We start from the raw sequence: 24,581 nt of genomic DNA on the forward strand, positions 1-24,581 counted from the left end.
CCTAGCGGGAGTGGGGCGTTGCCGGGCAACGGCGCGCGGCTGGGCTCGGCCGACCGGCGGGTCGCCTTGGCAACCGGTTCAAAGAGGCTGCGCGGGCCGCCTGGGCGGGTCTCTCTCTTTCTGCGCAGGCGCCGCCCACACAGCAGGGGGTCTCAGGGCTTGGCTGCCTTTTTTTTTTTTAACGGCTTCTGTATTTTAGGCTCAGGGAAGGGACCCCGGAGGTCTTCTAGTCCAGCCCCCTGCTCAAGCAGGAGGCCCCAATGCCATTCCAGACAAAGGAGTGCTCCATCTCTCCTCAAAAGCCTCCGGCCCAGGGTTGGGAGCAGCCCCGAGGTCTGGTGGCAAGCAGTTCCACTGGTCAATTCTTCCAAGGGTTGCTTGTCCTGCGTTCTGGTGCTTTGGAAAACCCCTCCTCCCCCTCCTCCTCTTTGGGGCAGCCCCTCAAATGCTGGAAGCCCCTGCTCTCATGTGTCCCCCCCCCCAGTCCCTTTTTTTCTCCCAATCAGGCAAACCCAAATCCTGTTTTGGTCTCCAGGCCTTGAATCCCCTTGGCTGCCCCTTCTCTGCATCTCCCCCTTTTATATTGGGGTGACCAAAACTGGATGCGGGATTCCAGGCGTGGCCTTACGAAGGTTTTACACAGCCATATTCAGACCTTAACCCAGTGTTTCTCAACCTTGGAAGCTTGAAGATGGGTGGACTTCAACTCCCAGAATCCCCCAGCCAGCAGCGCTGGCTGGGGGATTCTGGAAGTTGAAGTCCACCCATCTTCAAGCTTCCAAGGTTGAGAAGCACTGCTTTAGGTGATTTTGATTCTATGCCTGTTTATACAACCGAGGATTGTGTAATTAGCTTTTTGGGGGGGCTGCTGCGGACGGACGGCTCGTGTTTAAGGGACCGTCCACTGGGGCTCCAAGGTCCCGCTCAGTGTTACCGGTTTTGAGCCAGGTTTCGCCTAATCTCTCCTTGGGCCTTTGGTTTTTCCTGCCGAGGTGCAAAAACCTCGCTTTTCTCCACATTGAAATTGCACGTTGCTGGATGGGGCCCGTGGTTCAAGCCTGTCAAGATTTCAATTCACAGCTGGATGAGGAATTCTGGGAGTTGAAGTCCACAACAAGTCGTAAAGTGGGCCAAAAGCATGAACCCCCAGCCCCCCCAGTCTTCCCCGTGGCTAGTAGAAAAGTGGCTGAACTCCTTTGGCAGAAAGCAGACCAGGACCAGGAAGGATAGCTGAGATGCTTTATTGAGAAAGCCGAGACCCCCCATTTCCCCTTCTCCCACTCCCACCCGGCCATTCCCCCCCACTCCCAAATCAGCACTCCATCTTCTCCTCTTCCTCAGTGCCGGACTTGGATGGCGCTGCCGGGGGCTCCTCTGAAGGGCTGCCTGAGCCGGCCTCTGCTGCTTGGCTGTCCTTGGCCGGCTCTTCTGGGGCAGGGGTGGGCTGGGCAGGGGCAGGGGTCTTGCTGGAGGACCCCTCGTCTGAGCTGCTGTTGCCACCACCGCCTCCTTCCTTGCTGAGCAGCTCCTGCGGGAAAGTGACACGACGACACCCGTCAGTCTGGCCGTGGGAAAAAACCATTGGAAGCCAAGCGGAAAATTTTAGACAAATGTGGTTTTTAGCCGAATTGGAATCCGAGGAAGTAACCTGGTTTTTGGCTGGGAAAGGTTGCGATGACGGCACCCAGAATTGGAGTCAAAGGGGCAATTGTTTTCACTGAGGACAGCAAGAGCCCCCAATCCCAAACATCCAATATATTCCATTAAAAGAGCCAGCTTGATCAGACTAGACAGGAGTGATGAGTTGTAGTCTTGACTGAGGCATCAAAGATGGCTGGGTGACTTTAGGCCAGTGTTTCTCAACCTTGGTAGCTTGAAGATGGGTGGACTTCAACTCCCAGAATCCCCCAGCCAGCGCTGCTGGCTGGGGGATTCTGGGAGTTGAAGTCCACCCATCTTCAAGCTTCCAAGGTTGAGAAACACTGCTTTAGGCCAATCCCCAGGAGGCTGGGAGTTCTAGTCCCCACCTTAGGCATGAAAGCCTGCTGGGTGATTTGGGGCCAATCTCTCTCAGCCCAACCCACCTCACAGGATTGTTGTTGTTGTGGGGAAAAGAGGAGGTGGAAGATGTATTGACTATGCTTGATTTATTTGTAGAAATAACAAAGGCGGGACGCGAACTAAAATAAATAAATAAGAAAATTCAAAGAGAGGGGGTACCTTGGTGGGCCAGGGTCCTTCCAAGCTGGAATCCAGCAGGGAGCTCTCCCCCCCAAAACTCTCCTCCTCCTCCTGCATGCTGATGAAGATGGTGGGGGTCTCGGCTTCGGGCACGTCTTCCGGGAGGTCCACCAATTCTTCAGCAGGAGGAGGGGTGGGGGGGCCAGCAGGGCGAGCCTGTTGCTGTTGCTGCTGCTGCTTGAGTTTCTGCTCCTCTTCCAGCTGCCGCTTCAGGGCCTTCTCCTGGGCCAGGCGCAGGGCGATCATGTCCTGGGACACCCGAGGCAGCAGAGGCTGGGGCTCCGCGTCTTCCTGTAGATCCAGCAGATTCGGTTTTAGGATCCGCTAAAGCAGCTCTTCGAGAATCAAGCTAGGTTAGGCCCAGCAGGCCTGAGCGATTCGGGTCGTTTAAGAGCCCTGGTGGCTCGACTTACAACGGTTCGTTTAGTGACCATTTAAAGTCACAAAGGCACCTATGGCCGTTTTTCACACTTAACGACCATTGCAGCAGCCCCGTCATCAAAACTCAGGCGGTTGCAGCGTCCCAGGGTCACATGATCTGCTTTTGCGACCTGGGGAAGCCCGACTCGCTTTAAGTACCGTGTTGCTAACTTGATAATTGTGATGATTCGCTTAACAACCGGGGGCGAGAAAGGTGGTAAAATGGGGCAAAACTCAATTAGCAAATGTCTCACTTAGCAACACAAATTTGGAGCTCAATGATGGTTGTTAAGTCGAGGACTGCCTGTATTGCAGTCTTAATTCTGCCCACTGCCAGGGGTTCAATCCTGACCGGCTCAGCCCAGTGCAATCATTCAACCCCCATCCCCCCCCATCTGCCCTCAGAGTGCTGACCTCCCTCTCTCTTCTCAGGGTCTTCGTCCTGGGTGGAGCAGGGCCCCTCCCCTCGTCCAGGGGCTGAAGTTCTTTGCCTTCCATTTCCTGTTTGTTGGTGGCTTCCAGAATGGCCATGATGGAATTGGGGACGTGGGCTTGCTGGGGGTAAGAAGGACACCGGGTCAACTGCCAGGACTTAAAAGCAGCCAAATGAAGGTTAGTTACTTAGCAGAGCCTCCGAGACACAAATGCAAAATTATTCTGGGTTCAGCTTTTAAACTAACATCTCGGCATGGATCCACTTCTGTTGAACACCTAATTCCTACATCGCTGTCTTATGCCTAAAGATATTTACCCCTATAATAGGGGGTGTATTATTAGTACTACTATCCTTGTCATTTTTCCTATTACCTTTTCCTATCAGTATCTATGATTATCACGTTATTGCTTTGCATGTACACTGAGAGCTTCTGCACTGGAAACAAATTATTTTTGTTTCCATTCACACTTGGCCAATAAAGAATAATCCTAATTCTAATTAACACTAACTCTGATCCAGTTCTGTCCCAGCAACTGCATTGGAGAATATATATTTTGAAGCAAACGGGGGTACATTCTGGATTTTTACTCGGTCTTCTTCATATACGCGATGCCCCTACCTGATGGGGGGTGAAGGAGCGGACATGAGCCAGCAGAGGCTCTCTCAGCTCTGGGCACTTTTCAAAGACGGCACTGAGCTGCTGTGGGGGTAACTGGAGGATGACCTGGAAGGACTGGGGCTTCGTACGCTGGCAGCACTTGATGAAGCCCTCCCAGACTTTGGGGTACTTCCACACCTGGGGAGGAAGCAGAGTTCAAAAATGCGGCTGAGCAACTTGAGTCATCCATCCATCCAATTCATTCATTCATTCATCCATCAAACATGTTGCCGCCCATCTTATCACAGGGTTACTCTGGGTGGCTTACAATATTAAAAAATAAATATATAAATAGTGCAAAACTATAAAAATGCAAAATATGATAGCTAAAAGGTGGGGGGGGGAGGGAATAAGATGAGTGGAGGGGGGAGCTGGGATCTGATATTAATCTTTAAGATGCCTCCAACATGAAGCCCTTTCTTTGGAGCCCCAAGATCTTTAGGCCCACTCTGTCTGGAGGGTTGGAGGGGACCTTACTGGGGTGGGGGTGGGGGGGTGGGGTGGGGCACAAGGGGTTCCAGGGCCGTCCCAATCACCAATTCAATTTCGACAGCCACCCAATTCAATCCCATGGACTCTGGTTGGGGAACAAGACTGCAATTAAAACCGTGGTTGGTCTTTGGGAAAAGAATGGCCTTTTGCCATACAGGCAGTCCTTGGCTTACAAGCATCGGCTTACTGGCCTTAAAGCTGCAACAGCACTGAAAGAAAAAAGTGACTTATGTCCAGTTCTCACGCTTACGACCGTCGCAGCATTCCCCACGCTCACGGGAGCAGACTCCGGGGGCTTGGCAACCCACACTCACAATGGCTGCCCATATCCTGGGATTGCTCTCTGCAACACGCCTGGGGAGCTCCTGACAAGCCAAATCAAGCCATTTAAGGGTGGCCATTTGCTTAACCGTGGCCAAAAAGAGTTTGCAAAACAGGACACAATTCACTGCCTCGCTTGGAAGCTTTGGGCTCCGTGGCGGTTGTAAGTCAAGGCCTCGCCTGTGTGGTTGAAATCCAGCTGCTCAAGGACCCCAGGCTCTCTTCCCTGCCTCCCCTCCCCCCGACTCACCTGCTTCATGATGAGGCGCGAAAGGATATTCATGACAAAGCCGCCCAGGCGGGGGTACATGGTCAGTGACTGGATGACCGTCCGCATGAGGAGCATGGGCAGGGGGTTCTGCTCCATCAGCTGCTGCATCACCACAGCCAGCACCTCCGAGGTGTAGACGTTGTGCTCAGCAAAGCACAGGTTGGTCGCTGCGGGCAGGGAAATCAAGGAACGTGAGAAAAGGAACTGCTCCAAAAAAACCAGGAGAAGGATGCAAAAGGGGGCCACGCGGGTCACAAACGGTCAGTCCTTCGATGGGCCTCCAAGAAACAGGAGCCCCAACTGGGATGTTAAATCATCTTTAGATAATTCTGATCCCTGTCAAGGGCGGGAAATCAGAAAGCCAGACAAATGAATATAAAGGTTTATTGCAAGTTTAAGCTGGGGACAAGAACCTGAATGGCCCAAGCAAATTGGTGTAGGTAAGAGCCCAAGGAACTCTGATTAACAGATTCAAGACTGATGATACGTTTGACTCTGCCCTCCCTCGGGCTCAGCCTGCTCATCTACAGTACCATTCCCCAAGCCTTCACTTGTGATAACTTCCAGCCTTGTGATAATAAGTCCAGCCTCTTCAATTGTGATAGTTTTCTCTGTGGTTTCCTGCCTGAGCAGGGGACTGGACTAGAAGATCTCCAAGGTCCCTTCCAGATCTCTTATTCTGGTTGGATGAATGGCAAGACAAGAGGCGACACACGTTTGTGTATTTCCTTGAGAGGCCAGCAACCAAAAACCCAGAGCTGCAACAATGTGAGAATTCCAAGGGTCGCCTGACTATGTACGCTACTGGATATAATGGGGGCCTTGGAGCCTTCCTTCCAATCCAGCTTCGAGTAAATCGGGACCCTTCGGTCACTATGGCCTTGGGAGTTGTAGTACCCACCCAGGTGCCCCTTGAAGGGAACCGTGTACCCCTCCGTGATGAGTTCTAGGGGAAGGGGAGCAGAAGCCCAGAGGCAGCCAACCTTTGATGATGGACTTCATGTCACACTTGGTGGAATCGATGTTGTGCAGGGCGATCAACAGCTCCCCAGGATTGAGGGGGGAAACCGTCGAATTTCCTTCACCTGTTGAAACGACAGCGAAGAGAAATTAGCCAACAGAGGTTCTCCAGAACCCCAGGGAGCAGCCTGCAACCAACCAGAGGACGAAGCTGCTGGGTTCACTTGTTCGGTGTGACAGCTCGAGTCCTCCTCCATCACTCCCTTTTCCCGACCTTGGCATTCGTTCCTCGTTGCACGGGCAACACAAAGTCAAGATGGGAGTTTTGCAGTCGGGATGGGTTCCTACCATGTTGTGTTCCCAGGAGCCGGTTAAACACTTCCTTCACCACGATGGGATTCAGCTTGATGAGTTTGGGCAAAGCCTGGATCACCTCTTTCTAGAAAGGGCAAAAACGGGGCAAAATTTATTGAACAAATTTTGGCTGCAAAAATATGAGGCTCCATCGTGGCCATAAGTCGAGGACTCCCAGTGATGCACCTTAAGGTGACCTCACGTAAGAACGCAAAGGGTTCACCAAAAAAGCAAAAAGCTGTGATTTGATGCTAATGCCTTATTTTACTGCAAGAGAGCGAGTCGGAAGTCGATGTTTCTTTTTCTTTTCTTATCCTCCATCACTTCTCTTCCTCCCCACCGTTTTCCTATTTAACTTTTGTATTTTGTATCTTATCTTATAATTCAATAAAAATGTTAAAGCAGGAAGAACGCAAAGGGTACCTTTTCCAAGCCGTTCAGAACCGGGATGAGGAATCGGACATCCGGGAGCCTCTTGTTGTAGAGATCTCGAACCCGTTTCACGAGCTCTGGAGATGGAGGAACTGCAGAGGGAGAAACCGCGTGGCTCTGAGTAGCCGGAGAGCCCAAATGGCCTGGGTCAAGTGGCCATGAGTCCCCACCTAAAGATCACCTGGCAAAGTCGTACCTTTATCGGTCAGACTGTGGAGGCAACGGGTCACCAGAGTCTCGGCTCCTTTGGGGCAGTTCTTCACCAGCTTCAGCAGCTCCTGAGAGTTCATGCCCATCCCACGGATCTGGAAATTGGGAAGAGTGAGCAACGGGGAAGGAGAAGGGAAGGAGAGAGGGTGGATCTCTGCTGACTCACCGGCTGCTCGATCACTCTGAGGATGGTGCGCTTGATGTCCGCAATGGCCTCCGTGTAGACAGAGGCCAACTCGTGGATCAGCTTGTGGTTCTGGGGAAGGAGGGCCAAGTAGAGGTAGAGGCAGTGCTTGATGGTCTCTTCGGTCCAGGGGGCGGCCACCTCTGCAAGGGAAAGGAAGGTTGAAAAGGAAAAGGCTAGGTAGCCATGACTGAGGAGACAAAGGGAGGGAGGGAAGGAGACTGTCGGGAAACACCTGCAAGAGAAAAGCAGGCAGAGCTGGGGGAGGAAGTGTCAAATGCATCATCAGCCTAGAATTGTTACGTTCCCACAAATGGTCTCAATCCAACCCTTCTTGAATTCCATTGACCTCTATTTGGCCCCAATTTAGGGTCAATGGAATTGAAGAGGGGTTGGATTTAAAAACTGTTTGTAGGAATGTAATGATTCTAGGCTCATGACATGCTTAACTCTGCCCCCAGCTCTGCCTGGTTTTCTCCTACAACACCCAGCCAAGTAGAGGGCAGGCTGCAAGTGCGGAATTAGCCCCGAGTCCATGCGCAGCTGCAGGAGGTCCAGAACTGACCACCACCTTACGTTCCATAGAACATTATCTATCTGTGTGAAGGCTGACAGTCTGGGGAGATTCCTGGATAATAGGCAGGATGTAATCAAGTAGTGAGCTTAAACTTTACATGTGTAGATCTGGTTACTTGTGCCTGAAGGCGACCAAGGCCCATTGGAAGATCTCCTTGTTGGGACTAGTTACCTGTATCTTTATCGGCGCCAAAGAGAACGGAAGGGGGGTTGGGGTGGACCAGCAGCTGCAGGTAATTCAGGGCAAATTTCTCCACATATTCCCGCAGGTGGTCCTTCTCGTACATCCGCTTAATGAAGAGGAGGGCCTGCTGACGAACCTGAGACGGAAGCACAGCCAGCCCTGATAGGGTCATTTTCAAATCCAACAAGAAGCATCAAGATCATTTTATTTCTTCTACTTATCTTATTTATATCTCACTTTTATTTTATTTTTTTTACAAATAACTCAAGGCGGCGAATGTATCCCACACGCCTTCCTATTTTCTCCACAACAGCAACCCTGTGAGGTCATTAAGTGAGTTTTGCCCCCCATTTTACGACCTTAGTCATCCGTTGTTCAGTAAATAATGGCAATTGTTTAATTAGTAAGGCGGCTGTTAAGTGAATTCTGGCTTCCCCACTGACTTTTGCTTGCCAGGAGGTCATAAAAGGGGATCACGTGACCGTCATAAATGTGAGTCAGTTGCTGAGCATCTGAATTCTGATCATGTGACCATGGGGATGCTGCAACGGTCGTAAGTGTGAATAATGGTGCTAAATCTCTTTTTTCAGTGCTGCTGTAACTGAATGGTCACTAAATGAACTGTTGTTAAGTCGAGGGCTTCCTGTATGGGAAAATTTAGCATTAAAATTGTTAAGAGCTGTACCTGAGGTATTTTGGCCCAAACGTTGGCTGTCCCAGGGCAGAGGACTCACCTTGTCCTTCTCGTGGGAGCTGAGGTCCAACAGGACGTGCAGGTATTCAAACTGCCTGGACGGGCGCTTAAAGATCAGATCGCGGAGGGTTGACATGCCCAGATATGTCCGGCTCTGCAAAGCAGCCCAGAAGAACCCAGCAGGATGTGTTCCGATCCAAAGGTGGAAGGAAAAAAAACCCCATGAATATTGTTAGTAGGTTCAAAAATATTAAGTTTCCCAACTGATGCTTTTCTTAGGACCTGGTCTTTGGGTGTTAAGTGGATTTCGTTGTATGGGTATACTGTGTATATACGTACAATGACAATAAAGTTATTATTAGGTATCTCATTCTAGACTATTGAAGTCCAACCCGTGGACTTCAACTCCTGGCCGGCTGGCTGGCTCAGGAATTCTGGGAGTTGAAGTCCATAGGCCGTAAAGGGCCCCTAGTTGCCCACCCTTGATGTAGTGAAAAGGTGTGAGATAAGAATATACTACAGGTAGTCCTTGACGTACAACAGTTCCATTTCGTGACCAAAGTTACGACAGCGCTGAAAAAAGTGACCTGATCATTTTTCAGCGTTACGATTTTTGAAGCATCCCCCATGATCACGTCATCAAAATTCAGATTCTTGGCCACTGGTTCATATTTATGACCGTTGCTGTGTCCTCTTTTTGTGACCTTCAGACAAGCAAAGTCAATGGGGAAGCCATATTCACTTAACAACGGTGGCAAGGAAGGTCATAAAATGGGACGAAAGTCACTGAACAGCAGAACTTTTGGGCTCAACTGTGGTCGTAAGTGGAGGACTACCTGTATCGACTCAGTGCATTATTTCCTTATCCTGCCTAAGGAATTTCCCTCCAATTTTTCTAATGGAAGATTTTTGGGGGAGCATTACTGAACATTTCTATGAAAGATTTATTCTTCTGGAATGCCTGAAGAAACATGTTAATTCCCCCCCCCCCCCAAAATGATAGGTTTGAATCTTTTTTTAAATCCTAGATTTAAAAAGATTAATTTTTTAATTAAAGGAATTTCTCAAATTAAACTAGGTTTTCAGGAGGCTGGACAGCCATTTGTCTGGAATAGTATAGGGCCGTGATGGCAAACCTCTGGCACCTGAGCCACAGGTGGCACAAAGAGCTCTCTCTGTGGGCACACGTGCCGTTGCCAGCTGCTTTTCTGGTTCCTGGCACGCATGTCAGCTGGTCTTTGCAGGCGCCGGAAAACAGGCCTCCAACCATGGACAGGGGACTAGACTAGAAGACCTCCAGGCTCCCTTCCAACCTTATGATTCCACCCTCTGCAGCATTTCAGATCCGTGGGTATAACACAGTCCTTATCGTCTTAACCTGGTGCTCCCCAGATGTCACCCTGAAATTCAACTCCCATCATCCCCAGCCAGCACTGGCACAGAAGCTCTGATGCATCAATTGCGATGAATGAGAACTTCGGCTGTCACGCTGGCTGGGGATGCTGGAATTGGCAGTCCCATATTTGAAGGAACATTCAGCTGTGGTGGTTGGACGCACCTCATCTTCACAATACTTGCGTATGACTTCCAGGGCGCTCTCCGTGATCAGGGGGGCTTCGAGAACCACCTTGGTGAAGATCCTACAAGAGACGCGATGGAAGCAAACCCAGAGAGAGTCAAGAATTTAGAGCGAACGATCAGGAGAAGATAAAAATAAGCCATTCTTCAGCCAGCAAAAGCTGATTACAAACGTCTCAATTAAAACAGAGGCCGCCAGAGGAAACGGGGTTTTTGAATTATTTACATGGATATCATTCTGACTAGCAGCCCTTTCAAATTCATTTCCAAAAGAAAAGACATTTTATCAGAGGAGACGGGGCAACCTGATGCCCCGTCTTCGAACAATTCTTGTCCCTCCAAAATAATTCTAAAACTAGGAGGAAAAAGCCCGTTTAGTCTTGTGGTAAAGGCACCAAGCTAGAAACTGGAAGATGGTGAGTTCTAGTTCCACCTTAGGCGTGAAAGCCAGCTGGGTTATATTGGATCAACCACCAGGAGACTGGGAGTTCTAGTCCCACCTTAGCCATGAAAGGCAGATGGGTGACTTTGAGTCAGTCCGTCTCTCTCAGCCCAAATCACCTCACAGGGTTGTTGTGGGGAAAACAGGAGGAGGAAGGTGTGTTGGATATGTTTGCCGCTTTGAGTTGTTTGTAAAAATAATAAAGGCAGGATACCAATAACCAGATTCAGCTGATTCTTGTGCCAGTTTCCAAATCTTCCAACACCTTCAACCTGAGAGATTTGCTAAAACTTGGTGGCTGCTCTAATTTAAGAATACTGCTGGTAACTGGGAAGTAAATAAAACATGAGGGTCCCAAACATAAAACGGAGGTGCCCCCATCGCCATGTCCATCCAGCTTCCCGGCTCTGCAGGGCCAAGGACTCACCCATCCTTCTGGTCGGGCTTCTCCTGCAGGCCGGAGAGGAGGCCGATGAGACACTCGTCGTAGTTGTTGAGGGAGCCGGTGGGATATTGGCTCAGGTAAACGTTGTACTCCTGATAGAGCCAGGCAAAGGCCAGGTCCAGCCGGTTACGGATGTCATCCAGAATGAAGGCCATGATCTCCTGCTTCAGAGGGACCTCAAACTGGGTCACCAAGGAGGAAAGGATCTTCACCCGGGCCTGGAGGAGGGAAGTCCGGGCTGAGACCACGATAGTCCATCACTGGGTTGCCCGTGGGGGTCACTTGGCCCCCTCGACTGACCTCAGCGGTCCCAAACCTTTCCTGGAGGGGTGTACGTGTGTGTGTGTGTGTGTGTACGTACACAGCTCCACACGTACAAGCAGCAGGTGCAGCCACCTTCCCCTCGTTCAAATGGAGCTTTGCACGCATGCAGAGAATGCTTGTGCTGGCACGCGAGGCTCCTCTCGCACGAGCGGCATGCTCTTTTGGGCACGTGTGCCAAGCTCTGCTCGTCCGAGCGGAGGGCCTTGTGTTCACGCACCAAGTTCCGTTTGCGCAAATGGAGCCTCTCGCACAAGAGCAAGCGCCCTCCTCTCGTCCGAGCGGAACTTCGCACGTCTGCACCTGCTTGTGTGCGGCTCATGCGAGTGGAACTTCACACACGTGTGCTTGCCCATCTGCCCCGTGGCCCGGGTTCAAACCCGTGGGTTGGGGACCCCCGACCTACGTGGGCCGCCCCACTGTAAGCCACGGCCTTCTCGGAGCGCAGGATCCGCTTGACAGCTGCCAGTTTGAGCTTCTCCTTCTGGGCGTCCGCGAGAGGCTTGATCACGTCGCTCAGGCGGAAGATCTTCTTGCGGCCGCTAGCGCCCACCAGCCTGGAACATGAGCACAGCGAGGCCGGCGTTTGAGAGGGGGCGGGGAGGAGGAGGAGGAGGAGGGGGCTCCTCCCAAACACAGGGGGGTTGCGCTAGTAGGGTGCCATACGGGTAATCGTACAATTGTCTGTTTAGTGAATTGTTTGAAGTTACAACGCCACTGAAACAAATGACTTAGGACTGTTTCTCACTTATGACGGTTACAGCATCCCCATGGTCAGGTGATCAAACTTCGGATGCTTGGCAACTGACCCATATTTATGACGGCCAGTGTCCCGGGGGTCATGTGATCCCCTTTTGTGACCTTCTGACAGGCAAAGTCAATGGGGAAGCCAGATTCACTTAACAACCGGGTTAATAATTTAACTATGGCAGTGATTCACTTAACAACTGTGGCAAGAAAGGTGGTAAAATGAGGCAAAATTCACTTAACAAATTTCTCACTTAGCAACAGGAATTTTGGGCTCAGTTGTGGTCGTACGTCGAGGACTACCTGTATTGGCAAAAATCCATCCACCCATTATCTATTTATCTATCCATGTCTGTCTGTCTATCTATCCATCCATCCATCCACTTATCCAATTTCTATAGCTACCCATCTCAAGCAATGAGTCTGGGCTGCTTATTATATATATAGAAAAACCAATGAAAGCATCCCAAAATAAACACACACAGCAGCTGAGACCCTTGTCCAGGGATCCCTAAGGCCCAGAGGCCCAGAGGCCCTAAGCACAATCGGAGCCCCAGCCAGGTTTTTTAAAGCCTTATGAAAAGCCGACAGGGTTGGGGCCCTGCTAATCTCCCAGGCCAGGACCTTCCACACCTTATGCCAGTCTCTTGTCTCTCGGGAATCCCCCGTGTTGTGTATTGCCAAGTCTCTCGGATCCCGTCCTGTCGGGCCATAATGGAGCCTTTCTGCTAGCGCTCAGCTCACCTTGGCTGGGTGGAAGGAATGATGGGTTCCGGGCGCCGCTTGGCCTGTGGGATCTCCGTGGAGGGAGAAGCTGGGCTTGCAGCTCCCACCACGGAGATGGCCTGGCCGAGGTTAAGGGTGGAAAGGCGTCGCTTGATCAAGACGCCTTCCGGCTTGGGTATCTTCTCTCCTTTGACGGCTTCCTTGACCTGTTTGATCTGCTCCACTCCTGCCAGGGAAAACGGGAGAGTTAACAGCTGACCGGTGGCAACCCCATTCCCCTTAAGGGATGAGAGCAGCCTTTCTTCCCCAGCTTTGGGCAGGTGGACTTCAACTCCCAGAATTCCCCCGGGGATCACGTGACCTCAGGGCACTGCAACCCTCATCACCGGTGAGTCAGTTGTCGAGCAGCCAAATGTAAATCACGTGACCCTGGGAATGCTCCGACGGCCGTGAGGGGGAAAAGTGGCTGTAAGTCACTTTCTTCTGCACCGTTGTAACTTCGGTCACTAGGCAAACGGTTGTCATTCAAAGACTACCTGTACATCCCATTCTTCAGTGTTGTTGTGACTTTGAGCGATCGTTAAACGCTGTAGGAGGGGACTGCCTGTAACTCATAGAGTTCCTCCGACTCCCTCCCTACCCGGTCTGTGCCTGCAGCCATGCGGCTCCTCCGAGGCGCCCTTGGCAGACCTACCCGGCCCCAGGCCACCTGCGGTCATCTGAGTGGCCATCAGCCGCGCCAAGTGCTTGATCTGGACTTCAGTCCCAGCGGATTCCACTGGTGTGTACGTCGCTTGGAAGGACGCCGGCATGTTCTCTGGGAGGTACACCATGCTGATCAGCACCTGGGGGCGGAAAAACACCCAACAGGAAGCACGGTCGGTCAAGGAGAGGGGCAGAAAGTCAAGAAATATGGGAGGGGAGGGGTTGGGAAGGGAGGGCAGAGGAGGGTTTGGGTTGGGATGGGATAGGTTGGGAGGGGAGGGGAGGGAGGGGTTGGGAGGGGAGAAGGGATGGGTTGGGATGGGATAAGAAGAGATAACATTTGTCATTTTTCTATACAGGTAACCTTTGACTTACAACCAAAATTTCTGTTCTTAGGTTACATCTGTTAAGTGAGTTTTGCTCCATTTTATGGCATATCTTGCCGCAGCTGTTAAGTGAATCGTATCAGTTAATAAATTAGTAACCTGGCTGTTAAGGGAATGTGGCTTCCCCACTGACTTGGCTTCTCCGAAGGTCGCCACAGGGGAAATCCCAGGAGCCCAGAACACTGCAACTGTCGTAAATATGAACCAGTAGCCAAGACACTATATGGCACAAAGCTATTACAGAATCTAGTAGTGTAATCTAGTATATTTAATCTATCTTTTAAATTTGCCGAACTGCTTTCCTCCCAAACTCTACGACTTAAGCGAGAAGCGCATCAATCCAACACCAGCAGAGGGACAATTGTTGGTTTTGGTTCCAGAATAAGATGCTTTGATCAGTTCTTTTTCAGGATAGGATGGCTGGCTGGGGAATTCTGGGAGCTGAAGTCCTCAAGCCTTAAAGCTGCCATGGTCAGAGATCCCTGCTCTAAAGCAGACTTCTAGACTTCTTTGACATCAAGGATTTTTCTCTCCAGGGGCAGAAAATGCTCACAGAAAAGACAACAGCTGGTTTAGCAACTAAACCCCAAGAACACCCACCAAGTTGGCCACGTTATCTGGAGTCAAAAGAGGCTGCAGAAACTCGGCTGTGATGTCTATATCTGATTGCGTGCTGCTCTGAATGGAGGGTTTGGGGCTGGGCACCGTCCCCTGCTCCAGGTCTTTGTCCTCGTCATCCTCCTCAAGGGTGGGCTCTGCAACCAGGAGGAGGAGAAAAGTTGCACCAGGATGAACATCTTTCTTTGGCGAAAGAGAACGCCCCTCCCCACCTGCAAGGCCCCCCTGCCCTTTCAAAGACCGCTCACCCATCTTCATTTTTTTCAATGTGGGGTCGCTGTCATCCCGAGGGCGTTTGCGTAACTCCTTCAGGTTAGGCATATTGCGGGTGATTTCAGCCTGCTGGGTGCCCAGGTCCATCAGCAGGGTAGTGATCTGGGCCTGGAACTCGACAGAAGCCGGGTGCTTCAGGACACTAAGCAAGTGGAGCTTGAGGTTCTTGCGGACGCTGCTCACCTGGGATTTGGCCAGCGTGGGAGGGAGGTTGGCTGCCGGGAGGACAGAACAGTAAGCAGGTGAGGCATCCAGAAATGGGAAGGACGCCCCCAGGTTTCTCTCCCAGGAGAAAAAGGCTGGGGGAGAGAACTTGAGGAGGCTTAACTGTTGACGTCACAAGGCTAATCAATCAATACTACTAGTACTAGAAGAGAAACAGGGACTTCTAGTTTACCCTCTAGGGAGCTGGCTAAGACAGCCAACTAAAACTATAACCTTAAATGTATCTAAAAGAACCAAGGATCAGCCTACAGCAGGGGTGGGCAACTGTGGCCCTTTTACAACCTGTGGACTTCAACTCCCAGAATTCCTCCAGCCAAGCTGTCTCAGGAATTCTGGGAGTTGAAGTCCACAGGTTGTAAAAGGGCCACAGTTGCCCACCCCTGGCCTACAACTTAATTGATAAGATGCCATAATAACAACGATCTCAAGAACCAAAGAATGGCTACTTTCTAACAGGACACCATATTCTATCCTAGTACGTATAGATAGTCCTTGATTTACAACCACAACTGAGCACAAAATTTCTGTGGCTAAACACAAAAATGGTTGTTTTTGTCCCATTTTATGACCTTTCTTGCCACACAGTTGTTATGTGCATCACCGCAGTTGTTCAGTTAGTAACCCGGTTATTAAGGAGGAACTTCCTAATGGTGAGAACAATGAACCAGTGGAAGGGCCAGCCCCCAGAAGTTGTAGGTGGGTCCAACACTGCAGCTTTTTAAGAAGAGGGTGGACAACTATTTATTCGAAACGGTCTGGGGTCTCCTGCTCGAGCAGGGGTTGGACTAGAAGACCTCCGAGGTCCCTATATAATAACTATTATTCTACGTTCTAGATCACTTGAAGTGTACAGCCAAGCCGCTGATGCAGTGACTCTGGCTGGCTTACCGTGCAGCGTCTCGTAGGCCTGGATCACCTCTGACATGAACATGGGCCGCTGCCGGGCGATGGAGGCCAGGGAGCCCAGGGCTGCTGTCAGGTTGATGCTGGAGATGGCTGGGTGTACCATGAACTTCAGAAGCTGCTCGAGCGCTGCCTTCCCTTCCTCCCACAGGGCATCTGGGGGGAGGTGAAGGTGGGGAGAAGAGAGGGACTTAGTAGAAATCAACTTATAAACCGCTTCCTGTCAGGCCCCAAGAACCAAGAAGGACACCTAGTGCCTCCTTAAGCAGACTTCTTTCTTATTCCACGCCTGTAGACAGAATCTTGCCACACTAAAGCAGCCTGCTCCCTCCCCCAGCCTGTCCTTCGAGAACTGTTAGGGAGGAGCTGTCTTCACTCTCTTTCTCTCTCTCTGAACTGAGTTGTCTCTTTGCTCCTCTGGAATGCAGCCCCTCCCTCCTGGGAACCCAGCTCATGACATTCCATCACACCTGCATTATTCCGCTTATGAAATCGGTACCCGGCCTTTCCTAAAGCAGCAGCTATACAACACTCTCCATCAATGGGATTTCCACAACAACCCGGACAGGCAGGTTGGGCTCCTGTGAACTTCCAAGTCTCAGAAAATCTTCCAATCTGGCTTCGCGTAGTCCATTGTGTCTCAACTTCGGCACTTTTTAAGACGGGTGGACTTCAACTTTCGGAATTCCCACATTGTCTTAAAAATTGTCAGGGTTGAAAACTGCCCTTTCCAGAGATGGGCAATTAATTTTCCCAAGAGGTCCCATGACAAACTGGGATTGCTATGGAGAGTCACCACCACTGCCTGCCCGCCAGTGCAGACCGGGTAAGGACAGTCAAAGGGACGGATGTGCCCCACGGACCATAAAATGCCCAGCTCTGCCCTAGTCCAATGCCTTAACTAACAAGACCACATCTTACTGCATCTGTAGGATGATCTAGGATAAGAAAGAAGATTCAAGGAGGGTCAGCTTTTCCTAAGGGCTGTTTTGGAGATTTGATAACAACGGGTCCCTTTAGAGCAGGGCTGGGGATTGATAGCCCTTGTAATATGGTTGGGACTAGCATTCCCATCTGCCATGAACCGTGCTGGCTGGGAAGATGGGACCTAATGTCTGGCTCTCAAGTTTCCTTCCTGATCCACCAGGCATTTAGCCAGTGGTTAGACCAAGCAGGAAATATGTCTACAACTCTTGAGCGCCCCCCTCTGCCTCTCTTAGCAATAGCGTTTAGCAATAGTACTTAAAAGACTTCTATGCCGCTCCATAGTGCTTTACGCCACTCTCTGGGAAGTTTACAACGTCACCAGATTGCCTCCAACAATCTGGGTCCTCGTTTTACCAACCTCAGAAGGATGGAAGGCTTTGAGCCCTGTCAGGATCGAACTCCAGGCTGTGGGCAGAGTTAGCCTGCAATGCTGCACTTTAACCGCTGTGCCCCAGAGCTCCTTACTGTATTTGATGTACGTGTGGTCCGTGGGAACCCGGTCGAGGCTGATGTCGTTCTCGTGTCGCTTGGGCACCTCCGATTCCGGCATACGGGGCGAGAGGGTGATGATCAGCCCCTCCACGAACTTAATGGCATGAGTGCGGATTCCGTCATTGTCGGAATCCAGCAGCTGGATGATTTCGTTGGACATGGCCGAGACCATCTCCCAGCAGGCTTCCTGCATCTCGTTGATCACCCTGGACTTCACCATCCACTGGGCAGCAAAACAAAGGAAGGAAGTCCGTAAGCAGCTCTGCACGCTAGCCAGACCAATGGGGGCACAGGTAGAGAAAGGATGCTCGCTACAATCCTGTGCCCTCGTGACTGCCACCCATTTCCCACTCAGGGTTTTTGTGTCCTGTTCACTTGGGTCCATCCCTTTCTTCTAGGAAGGTGCAAATCTCAGGTTCCACTTTTCATTTCAAGAAGTGAGGAAGATGTCGGGAAAACTCCCAGTCAAATTGGAAGGAAGGGTCAAGTGAGGCTCTAGCTTAACTCACCTGCAAGGCCACCTTATATAGCTGGGTCATGGCCAGGATGGCCTTCTTCACCACGTTGACATTCTCATCCCTCAGCAGCATGTTCAGGTTGGCAATGAGCTTGAGCAACAGCTCCGTGTCCCGTTTGCTGAAAAGAACAAATGCAAAAACGGGAATGAATCAAAAGAGGATAAACCAGAAGTCTACAAATACGGCTGCCCCAGAAATAAAAGGAAGAACTTCAGGAACCAGGTTAAATGGCCTTCGCTACCTCAGAAGCACAAGGATCAAAATGTCAAATTCTCCTGGCCTTTCGAAAATGGCTAAACTTGGTAGCTTTTCAGACTTGCGGACTTCAACTCCCAGAATTCCCCAGCCAGCCAGGCTGAAAGTCATCCCTCTGCCTTTTAATTAACTTTTAATGTTGAATTTTGACTATCTTTGCCTTTACATTTTGAGGTTCCGTTTTATGTTTTTAATTGCTGATTTGTACCCCGCCCACAGTCCCTCTGGGAGGGAGCGGGGCAGTTTCTAAATGTGATAAAATACATAAGTAAATGAAAAGGACGCCATGGACTTACCAGGCTTCCTCTATGAATCCGATTACAAATTTCCGCACCTCAACGGACTTATCTGCCTGGAAAGCGATGATTTCCTACAACAGAGAAGCAGAAAAGGGGGAGGGATTTGCTTTCATGGTTGTTTGGCCTTTCAGTCCCCCCCAAAAAACACATCTCGTGGTGAGCCAAGCCAGAACAGAGCTTGAGTAATAGACAGGAGCAATCAAGGAGGAAGACTAAGAGCTGAGTCTGGTTCTAGCAGCCACCATCTTCCCACCCCTCGGTTATTCTGGAAGGGATTATTCAGACCCAACTGGTTGGCACAAATGAACAGCATAACAGAGTGGGAAGGGGTCTTGGAGGTCTTCTAGTTCAACCCTCTGCCAAGTGGGAGGCCCTAAACCATTTGAGACAAACTGATGTACAATCTCTTCTTAAAACTCTCCAGTGGTGGCGCTTATGGGCAGGAAGAACCACAAAGCAGATACTGTGGAGAAAAGGAGATTTCTATGAAGATTCCCAGCCAACTCACATCCAGGAAGTTATCCAGCAAGGTAGGGTCCTTGTTTATTATCAATTCCTGGACCTAGGAAAAGGGGGAAAGAAAAGAAAATGAAGCAAGCAAGAAGGAAAAGCTAGAAGAATCCTTCTGGCACATATTTGAGTATCCCTGTGTGGCAGCCACAAGTCATACTGATGGGAGCAAACAGCCTCCTGTACAAAGATTGTGGGAAAAATACAAGGGAGGGATATAGACCCCAGAGACCTTAATAATTTGCTGAATATTAATTCATTTGGCTCACAGATGCAAAAACGGCTCTAACGTATAGAATTGCCTATGATTTTAATTCTCTAATACATCATTTCTCAACTTTTAAGACGTGTGGACTTCAACTCCCAGAATGCCGAATTCAACTCCTAGAATGCTGGCTGGGGAATTCTGGGAGTTGAAGTCCACACATCTTAAAAGTTGCCAACATTGAGAAAACACTGCTCTAATAGGTTAACTGAAATACATGGTACAGGTAGTTTATCAACTTACAGCCACAATTGAGACCATTGGGCTATTCAAATACATAGAAACTAAATGGGAGGAAGTTAGGCTAACGGCTCCCCTAACAGCCAGAGAGGGGACCATTTAACTGAAGAAAGCCTGGGTTCAAATTCAAGAAAAGGAAAAAGTTACTTCACTCACTTGTTTAAGGATTGTGATTTTAGACTCGTTGATGATTAAGGCAGCTTGATTCAGCAAATCCACAACCTGGTTATTTTAAAAAAAAACCAAAAACCAAAATCAGTATCAGGAACAAAAAGAAAATCCAGAGAAGTCTATTATATGTATGGGAAATTAGTGGGTGTAATAAAACTTAATAACTGATGTAAGAGAGATTGAATGGAAAAAGAGTTTGAATTTTTAAAAAACATTTGTTTTTCTTGTAAATGTGACACTCCGTGATTGAAAGAACAAATGGACTGAAGGATCAAAATTACAGAGGAGGGGTGGGCAGTTATGGTCCCTTTACGACCTATGGACTTCAACTCCCAGAATTCTAGTTGACTCAGGAATTCTGGGAGTCGAAGTCCACAGGTTGTCAAGGGGCTATAGTTGCCCACCTCTGCTATAGAGGAAGAAGGGAAGAAATTGCAAAGATGGGAATTTCGTTAAGTCCCAACTGGTTTTATGGGTCCAGACCAGTGGTGGAATTCAAATTTGTTACTTCCGGTTCTGTGAACCTGTCAGAACCTGCTGAACAGCACCCCTGGTCCAGACTGAGATCCCATCATGGCAACATTCAAGCTTCACATCCTGGGAGTCGTACTTTCTCTGACGTGGTCATGGTGTCGGTCTCTGCCGTTTCCTCCCCCGAAAAGAACTGGGAGGCAATGCTCATCCGTAGAAGGCCAGGGTCTCCCACCCCACTTGTGTTCGCCATGGCTTCCCACCACCCTCGATCAAGTCGACAACAGACAAAATCCAGCCGAGCAAAGCGAGACCTAGGAAGAAAGCAGAGGGCATCAGCTTAAAAAGCAAGCTAGGAAGAAAGGAGTGGTAAAAACTTCGAGAGAGTAATTTGCAAAGGTCCGATCCTGGAAGTCCTGGGGAAGAGAGTTTCTCAACCTCAGCAAAGTTAATAGGTATGGACTTCAACTGCCAGAATCCCCCAAACTCCCCAGGGTTCCTAGCCAGTTGGGGGATTTGCTGAGGTTGGGAAAAAACTGGTCTAAAAAACAGATTTAACAAATGGGTATTTATAATTTCTCCTGCTCCATCCAATCGCTCTGGGTCTTGTGGCGGTGAGTTCCACAGGGTCACACGGTGTTGGATGAGCCCCTGAAAGGCAGATTGTTTTGGAGAGCGGCTTCCACTTGTCATACTGGCTGGGGATGATAGGGGCACATGCCAGTCGGGGATGGCGGAAGTGCACACTGGCTGGGGATGATGGGGCCAAGTTGGCTGGGGATGATGGGGGTTCAAGACTGCCTGCATATGTTGAGGGCACAGGTTAACTGCGGATGAGGGGGGGTTGGCAGGGGATGATGGGGGTACAAGGTTGGCTGGGGATGATGGGCTAGGAGTCCAGCGCCTCAGAAGGCCATTCGCTGACCCGTCCGAGGGCCGCCATCTCGCCCCAAGAGCCCCGCAAACGTCCAGCCATCGCAGACCCCCGACCCCCCACCGAGATAACCGCCCCGTCCCTGGGGGGGGTCTGACACCCCAACAGGCCCCTCCCGTTTCCATGACAACCGCTAGGCCTCTTTCAGCGCGGCCTCCTCTTACCAGCAGAGCCGGGCAGCGCCTTTCCTTCGCCTCAGCAAACGAAAACTAATTTCTTGGCTTTCTGTCCCCCCCCCACCTCCCCTTTCACTTATTTTTCACTCAAGACCCTCCTGTCGGCAAGCGCAAATCCCCCTCGCCTTGAGTGATGCGCCGCCGCGCATGCGCGAAGAGCAACGCCTCTTGGGTAGCGTAGTTTGCTTCGGCCGCCCTCCCAAAGGCGGGCCCGGCTCGCTTCTCCCTTTCCGTTCAAGGGGAGGAGGAGAGAGGGAGGGAGGGTGAAGCTAAGCGGGGGTCGCAAGGCACCCTGGGTAAGAGCAGCTCTGACGATCGAGTGGCGTCACGCGCTCCAACAAGTCCAGGAGGCGCACGCGTGCAAAGGGTTCTGGGAGGCGTAGTTTTCCCACGAGGGAACGTGGGTCGCCGCGGGGAATTCTGGGGAGTCTGGAAGCGCCTCCATTTTATAACGTTCGGGGAAAATGTGAGGGAAATTGCGGCGCTCTCATTAGGAGAAGCAGAGGCCGGATTATTTTTCCTCAGGAAATATTTCTGACGGGATTAGGCTTGTCCTTTTTTTAAAAAATACTTTGGCATTTTGTATTTTAACCATTCTTTGAATAAGCTAAAATTTACCTCAAAAAAAAAAAAAAAAGGAATATGTCGGACAGGAAACTCATTTAAACGTATTGCCCACAACTGTCATGAGAAATTGAAATACAAAAGGAAAAGAGAGACATAAAAATACAAATAGCTGCCTTGGGTTATTAGTAAAAGTAATAAAGGCTGGATAGAAACAAAGACAAATAGATAAATGAAAGCAAGGTAATGCAAAAAGACTGCGATATTTGAATTTTAAAAAATGGAAAGGGGGAAAAAACTATATTTATTTAGAAAAAATTATATAGCTGTCTACTCATGGCAATTGTAGTAAATATAGTAAATAAAAACAAATAGAAGAAATAAAAATAAATAAAATAATAAAATAATATCCTGCCCTTCCATTTGTATCCCCAACCACAAGCCATGATTTAGCTGTTTGAACTTTGTACTTAACATTAATTGTTGTTTTTTTATCTGGGTCCTAAAAACCATATTCCAGATTCTAAATAAGCAGGTAAAAATAGCCATGCTGTCATCTTGAGTGACACCTTCCTCATCAGAGGACAAAGTCCAGAGTAGGTGTGCACAACTCATAAAAGGGAAAGGGCCGCATTGATGAGCCACTTTGGCCCGGGGGTTAAGGAACCTGGCTAGAAACCAGGAGATGCTGAGTTCTAGTTCCAATTTAGCCTTGAAACCAACTAGGGGACTTTGGGCCAATCACCAGGAGATGATGAGTTCTAGTCCTGCCTTAGGCATGAAAACCAGATGGGTGACTTTGTGCCAGTCCTTCTCTCTCTTTCAGCCCAACCCACCTCACAGGGTTGTTGTGGGGAAATCAGGAGGAGAAAGGTGTGTTGCATATGTATGCAGCCTTGAGTTATTTGTAAAAAGGCAAGATACAAATAATAATAATTGAGAAGTAGTTAGTATCACGATCTCTGGTATTTAGCAATGCCAGAGTGGGTGCTGGCATTTAGTGCCAAGGGAGGGTGCTGGCATTCTTGGAGAGGTGTTGCAGGTGCTTGGCACTATATCTTTCAGGGTGTCACTAGCAGATCTGTTTGGCAGCAGCGGATTTCCATTACTGGCAGGCTGCATGTAGCCCTGGGGCTCTCTTATGCAAGCCTGGCCTAGAGACTAAAACTGTCTACAATTGTTGCAAGATTTATTGGGGGGCTGGGGAAAGGGAAACAAAAACAATAAGGAAAAATCTGCTCAAATCTCTCCTAGTCCTGCTTTGCTCCATTGGGTCCAGCCATTGAAAGTGATACCAGAAGTAACCTAAACAAGCAAAACTTAAAAACTGGAAGAAAATGTTTAGCATTCTGCATTGTCCTGATCTACATTCAGGTCTGGCTTGTTTTTGTTTTTCCAAAGAAAAATCCCCTTTTGGTCCTTTAGAGGGAGGCAGTTCTCCATTGCTAGATACTCATCCCAGGTTTCTGCGGCAGAGTTCAGAAACCGCTTGTGGGTGCTGCGAGGCTGGGTTGTTAATAATTAGTGCAGAAGCTCATTGGATCCAACTGTGCCTCTAGAAGACAGTACAGTTCTAATTGGCTTATTTGATGTTGGAATAATCTTGGCATTAGATAACTTTTGAGGCAGTATTCTATAACTTCCTTTGAAGATGCTCAGCCGAAAAAGCTGAACCAATAGAAAAATATACATATAATTATAATCCTGGATTGATTGTCAAGGGAACTGGGCATTTGTTCCATAAAAGCCCAGTTAAGAAAAGAGTATCAGTCAGATTGTTCTTATAGCCTAATTAGTTATCATCACTGGAGGTTTTTAAGAAGAGACTGGAGAGTCATTTGTCTGGAATGGTATAGGGTGTCCTGCCTGAGCAAGGGGTTGGACTAGAAGACCTCCAAGGGCCCTTCCAACTCCGTTATTCTGTATTCATTTGTTTGACAAAACCATGAGCATCACCAAATCCTCTGCAGTGCTGATCCCAGATGAAAACAAATTATTGTTTTCCACAAACAACGCCTAGTATCACAAATCTTATTGAGATGTCAGTTGTGTCTATCCAGCTTTATAGCTGATTCAGCAAAGCATGATTAAAACTTCTTCACTTAATGTGTGAACCAGCATGGGTGAACAATATTTTTGAACGGTCCAGGTTTGGTGATGTGTGGGAAAACTAGTCTAGTTTCTTTGTGAAGAATGAGCACCAGATCCTAACTGTACTGTTTCCTGGGCAGCAAGGTTGTGTTTAAAGACTATAATTCTGTTTTCATATGTCTTAGAGCAAGGAGTGTCCAACCTTGGCCACTTTAAGACTTGTGGATTTCAACTCTCAGAATTCTGGGAATAGAAGTCCACAAGTCTTAAAGTGGCCAAGATTGGACACCCCTGTCTTAGAGCCTTATCGACTAATCGGTGAGGGCAGCGCCCATCCAATCTGGTTTAAATATTTTTTAATTACATGAGCCACCACCCAGAGTCCTTGCACCCTTCTCTCCTGGCCAGGGTGCAAGAATTTCATCTCAATAAAAGTGGTTGAGAAAGCTGAATCTTGTTACATGCAAGCTGTGGGGAACTTAGCCACAATATGGGGAATTATCTCCACTTGGCTGGCTACCTCCAACATGCTCAACCAGAAACAAACAAAGGACTCTACCACGCTGCATGTTGGAATTACGTTATTCGTCCCAGACAATGGGAGAGAAACCAGGATTGAACAATAAGTCTCGTTGCAGGGTCCAAAGTACCATTCCCCATTTAGGAATGAGGAGGGGGCAGAGATAAACATATCCCAGCAAAAATCCAAAGCAGCTCCTAAACTAACTGGGGAAACCTTTGGAGTGAAATTCAATTTCCTTTGCACCCCCTATAGCCCCCAACTCCGTGGTTACTCATTTGTCTTT

The 24,581-nt window shown here is 49.3% G+C and overlaps 1 protein-coding gene across 1 annotated transcript; it reads right to left on the bottom strand.

The window, feature by feature from the left end:
* Positions 1-1,292: 1,292 nt before the first annotated feature.
* Positions 1,293-21,345, bottom strand: SYMPK (symplekin scaffold protein). Its single transcript, XM_070949449.1, has 27 exons — positions 21,109-21,345; positions 20,150-20,324; positions 19,525-19,590; positions 18,862-18,915; positions 18,351-18,424; positions 17,791-17,917; positions 17,255-17,504; positions 15,788-15,958; positions 14,650-14,889; positions 14,384-14,538; positions 13,387-13,537; positions 12,711-12,918; positions 11,626-11,776; positions 10,881-11,116; positions 9,992-10,073; positions 8,474-8,587; positions 7,728-7,875; positions 6,962-7,122; positions 6,782-6,890; positions 6,577-6,677; positions 6,148-6,238; positions 5,823-5,924; positions 4,819-5,006; positions 3,717-3,893; positions 3,076-3,216; positions 2,221-2,532; positions 1,293-1,528 (listed from the first exon to the last, which is right to left on the bottom strand). The coding sequence occupies exons 2-27, from the start codon at positions 20,261-20,263 to the stop codon at positions 1,313-1,315; spliced, it is 3,939 nt and encodes a 1,312-aa protein (XP_070805550.1). The 5' UTR covers positions 20,264-20,324; positions 21,109-21,345; the 3' UTR covers positions 1,293-1,312.
* Positions 21,346-24,581: the final 3,236 nt, after the last annotated feature.

Source organism: Pituophis catenifer, unplaced genomic scaffold, assembly GCF_029215685.1.
Source record: "Pituophis catenifer annectens isolate HBS135680 unplaced genomic scaffold, rPitCat1.0.hap2 SCAF_9, whole genome shotgun sequence".
In the NCBI taxonomy this organism is placed as follows: Eukaryota; Metazoa; Chordata; class Lepidosauria; order Squamata; family Colubridae; genus Pituophis; species Pituophis catenifer.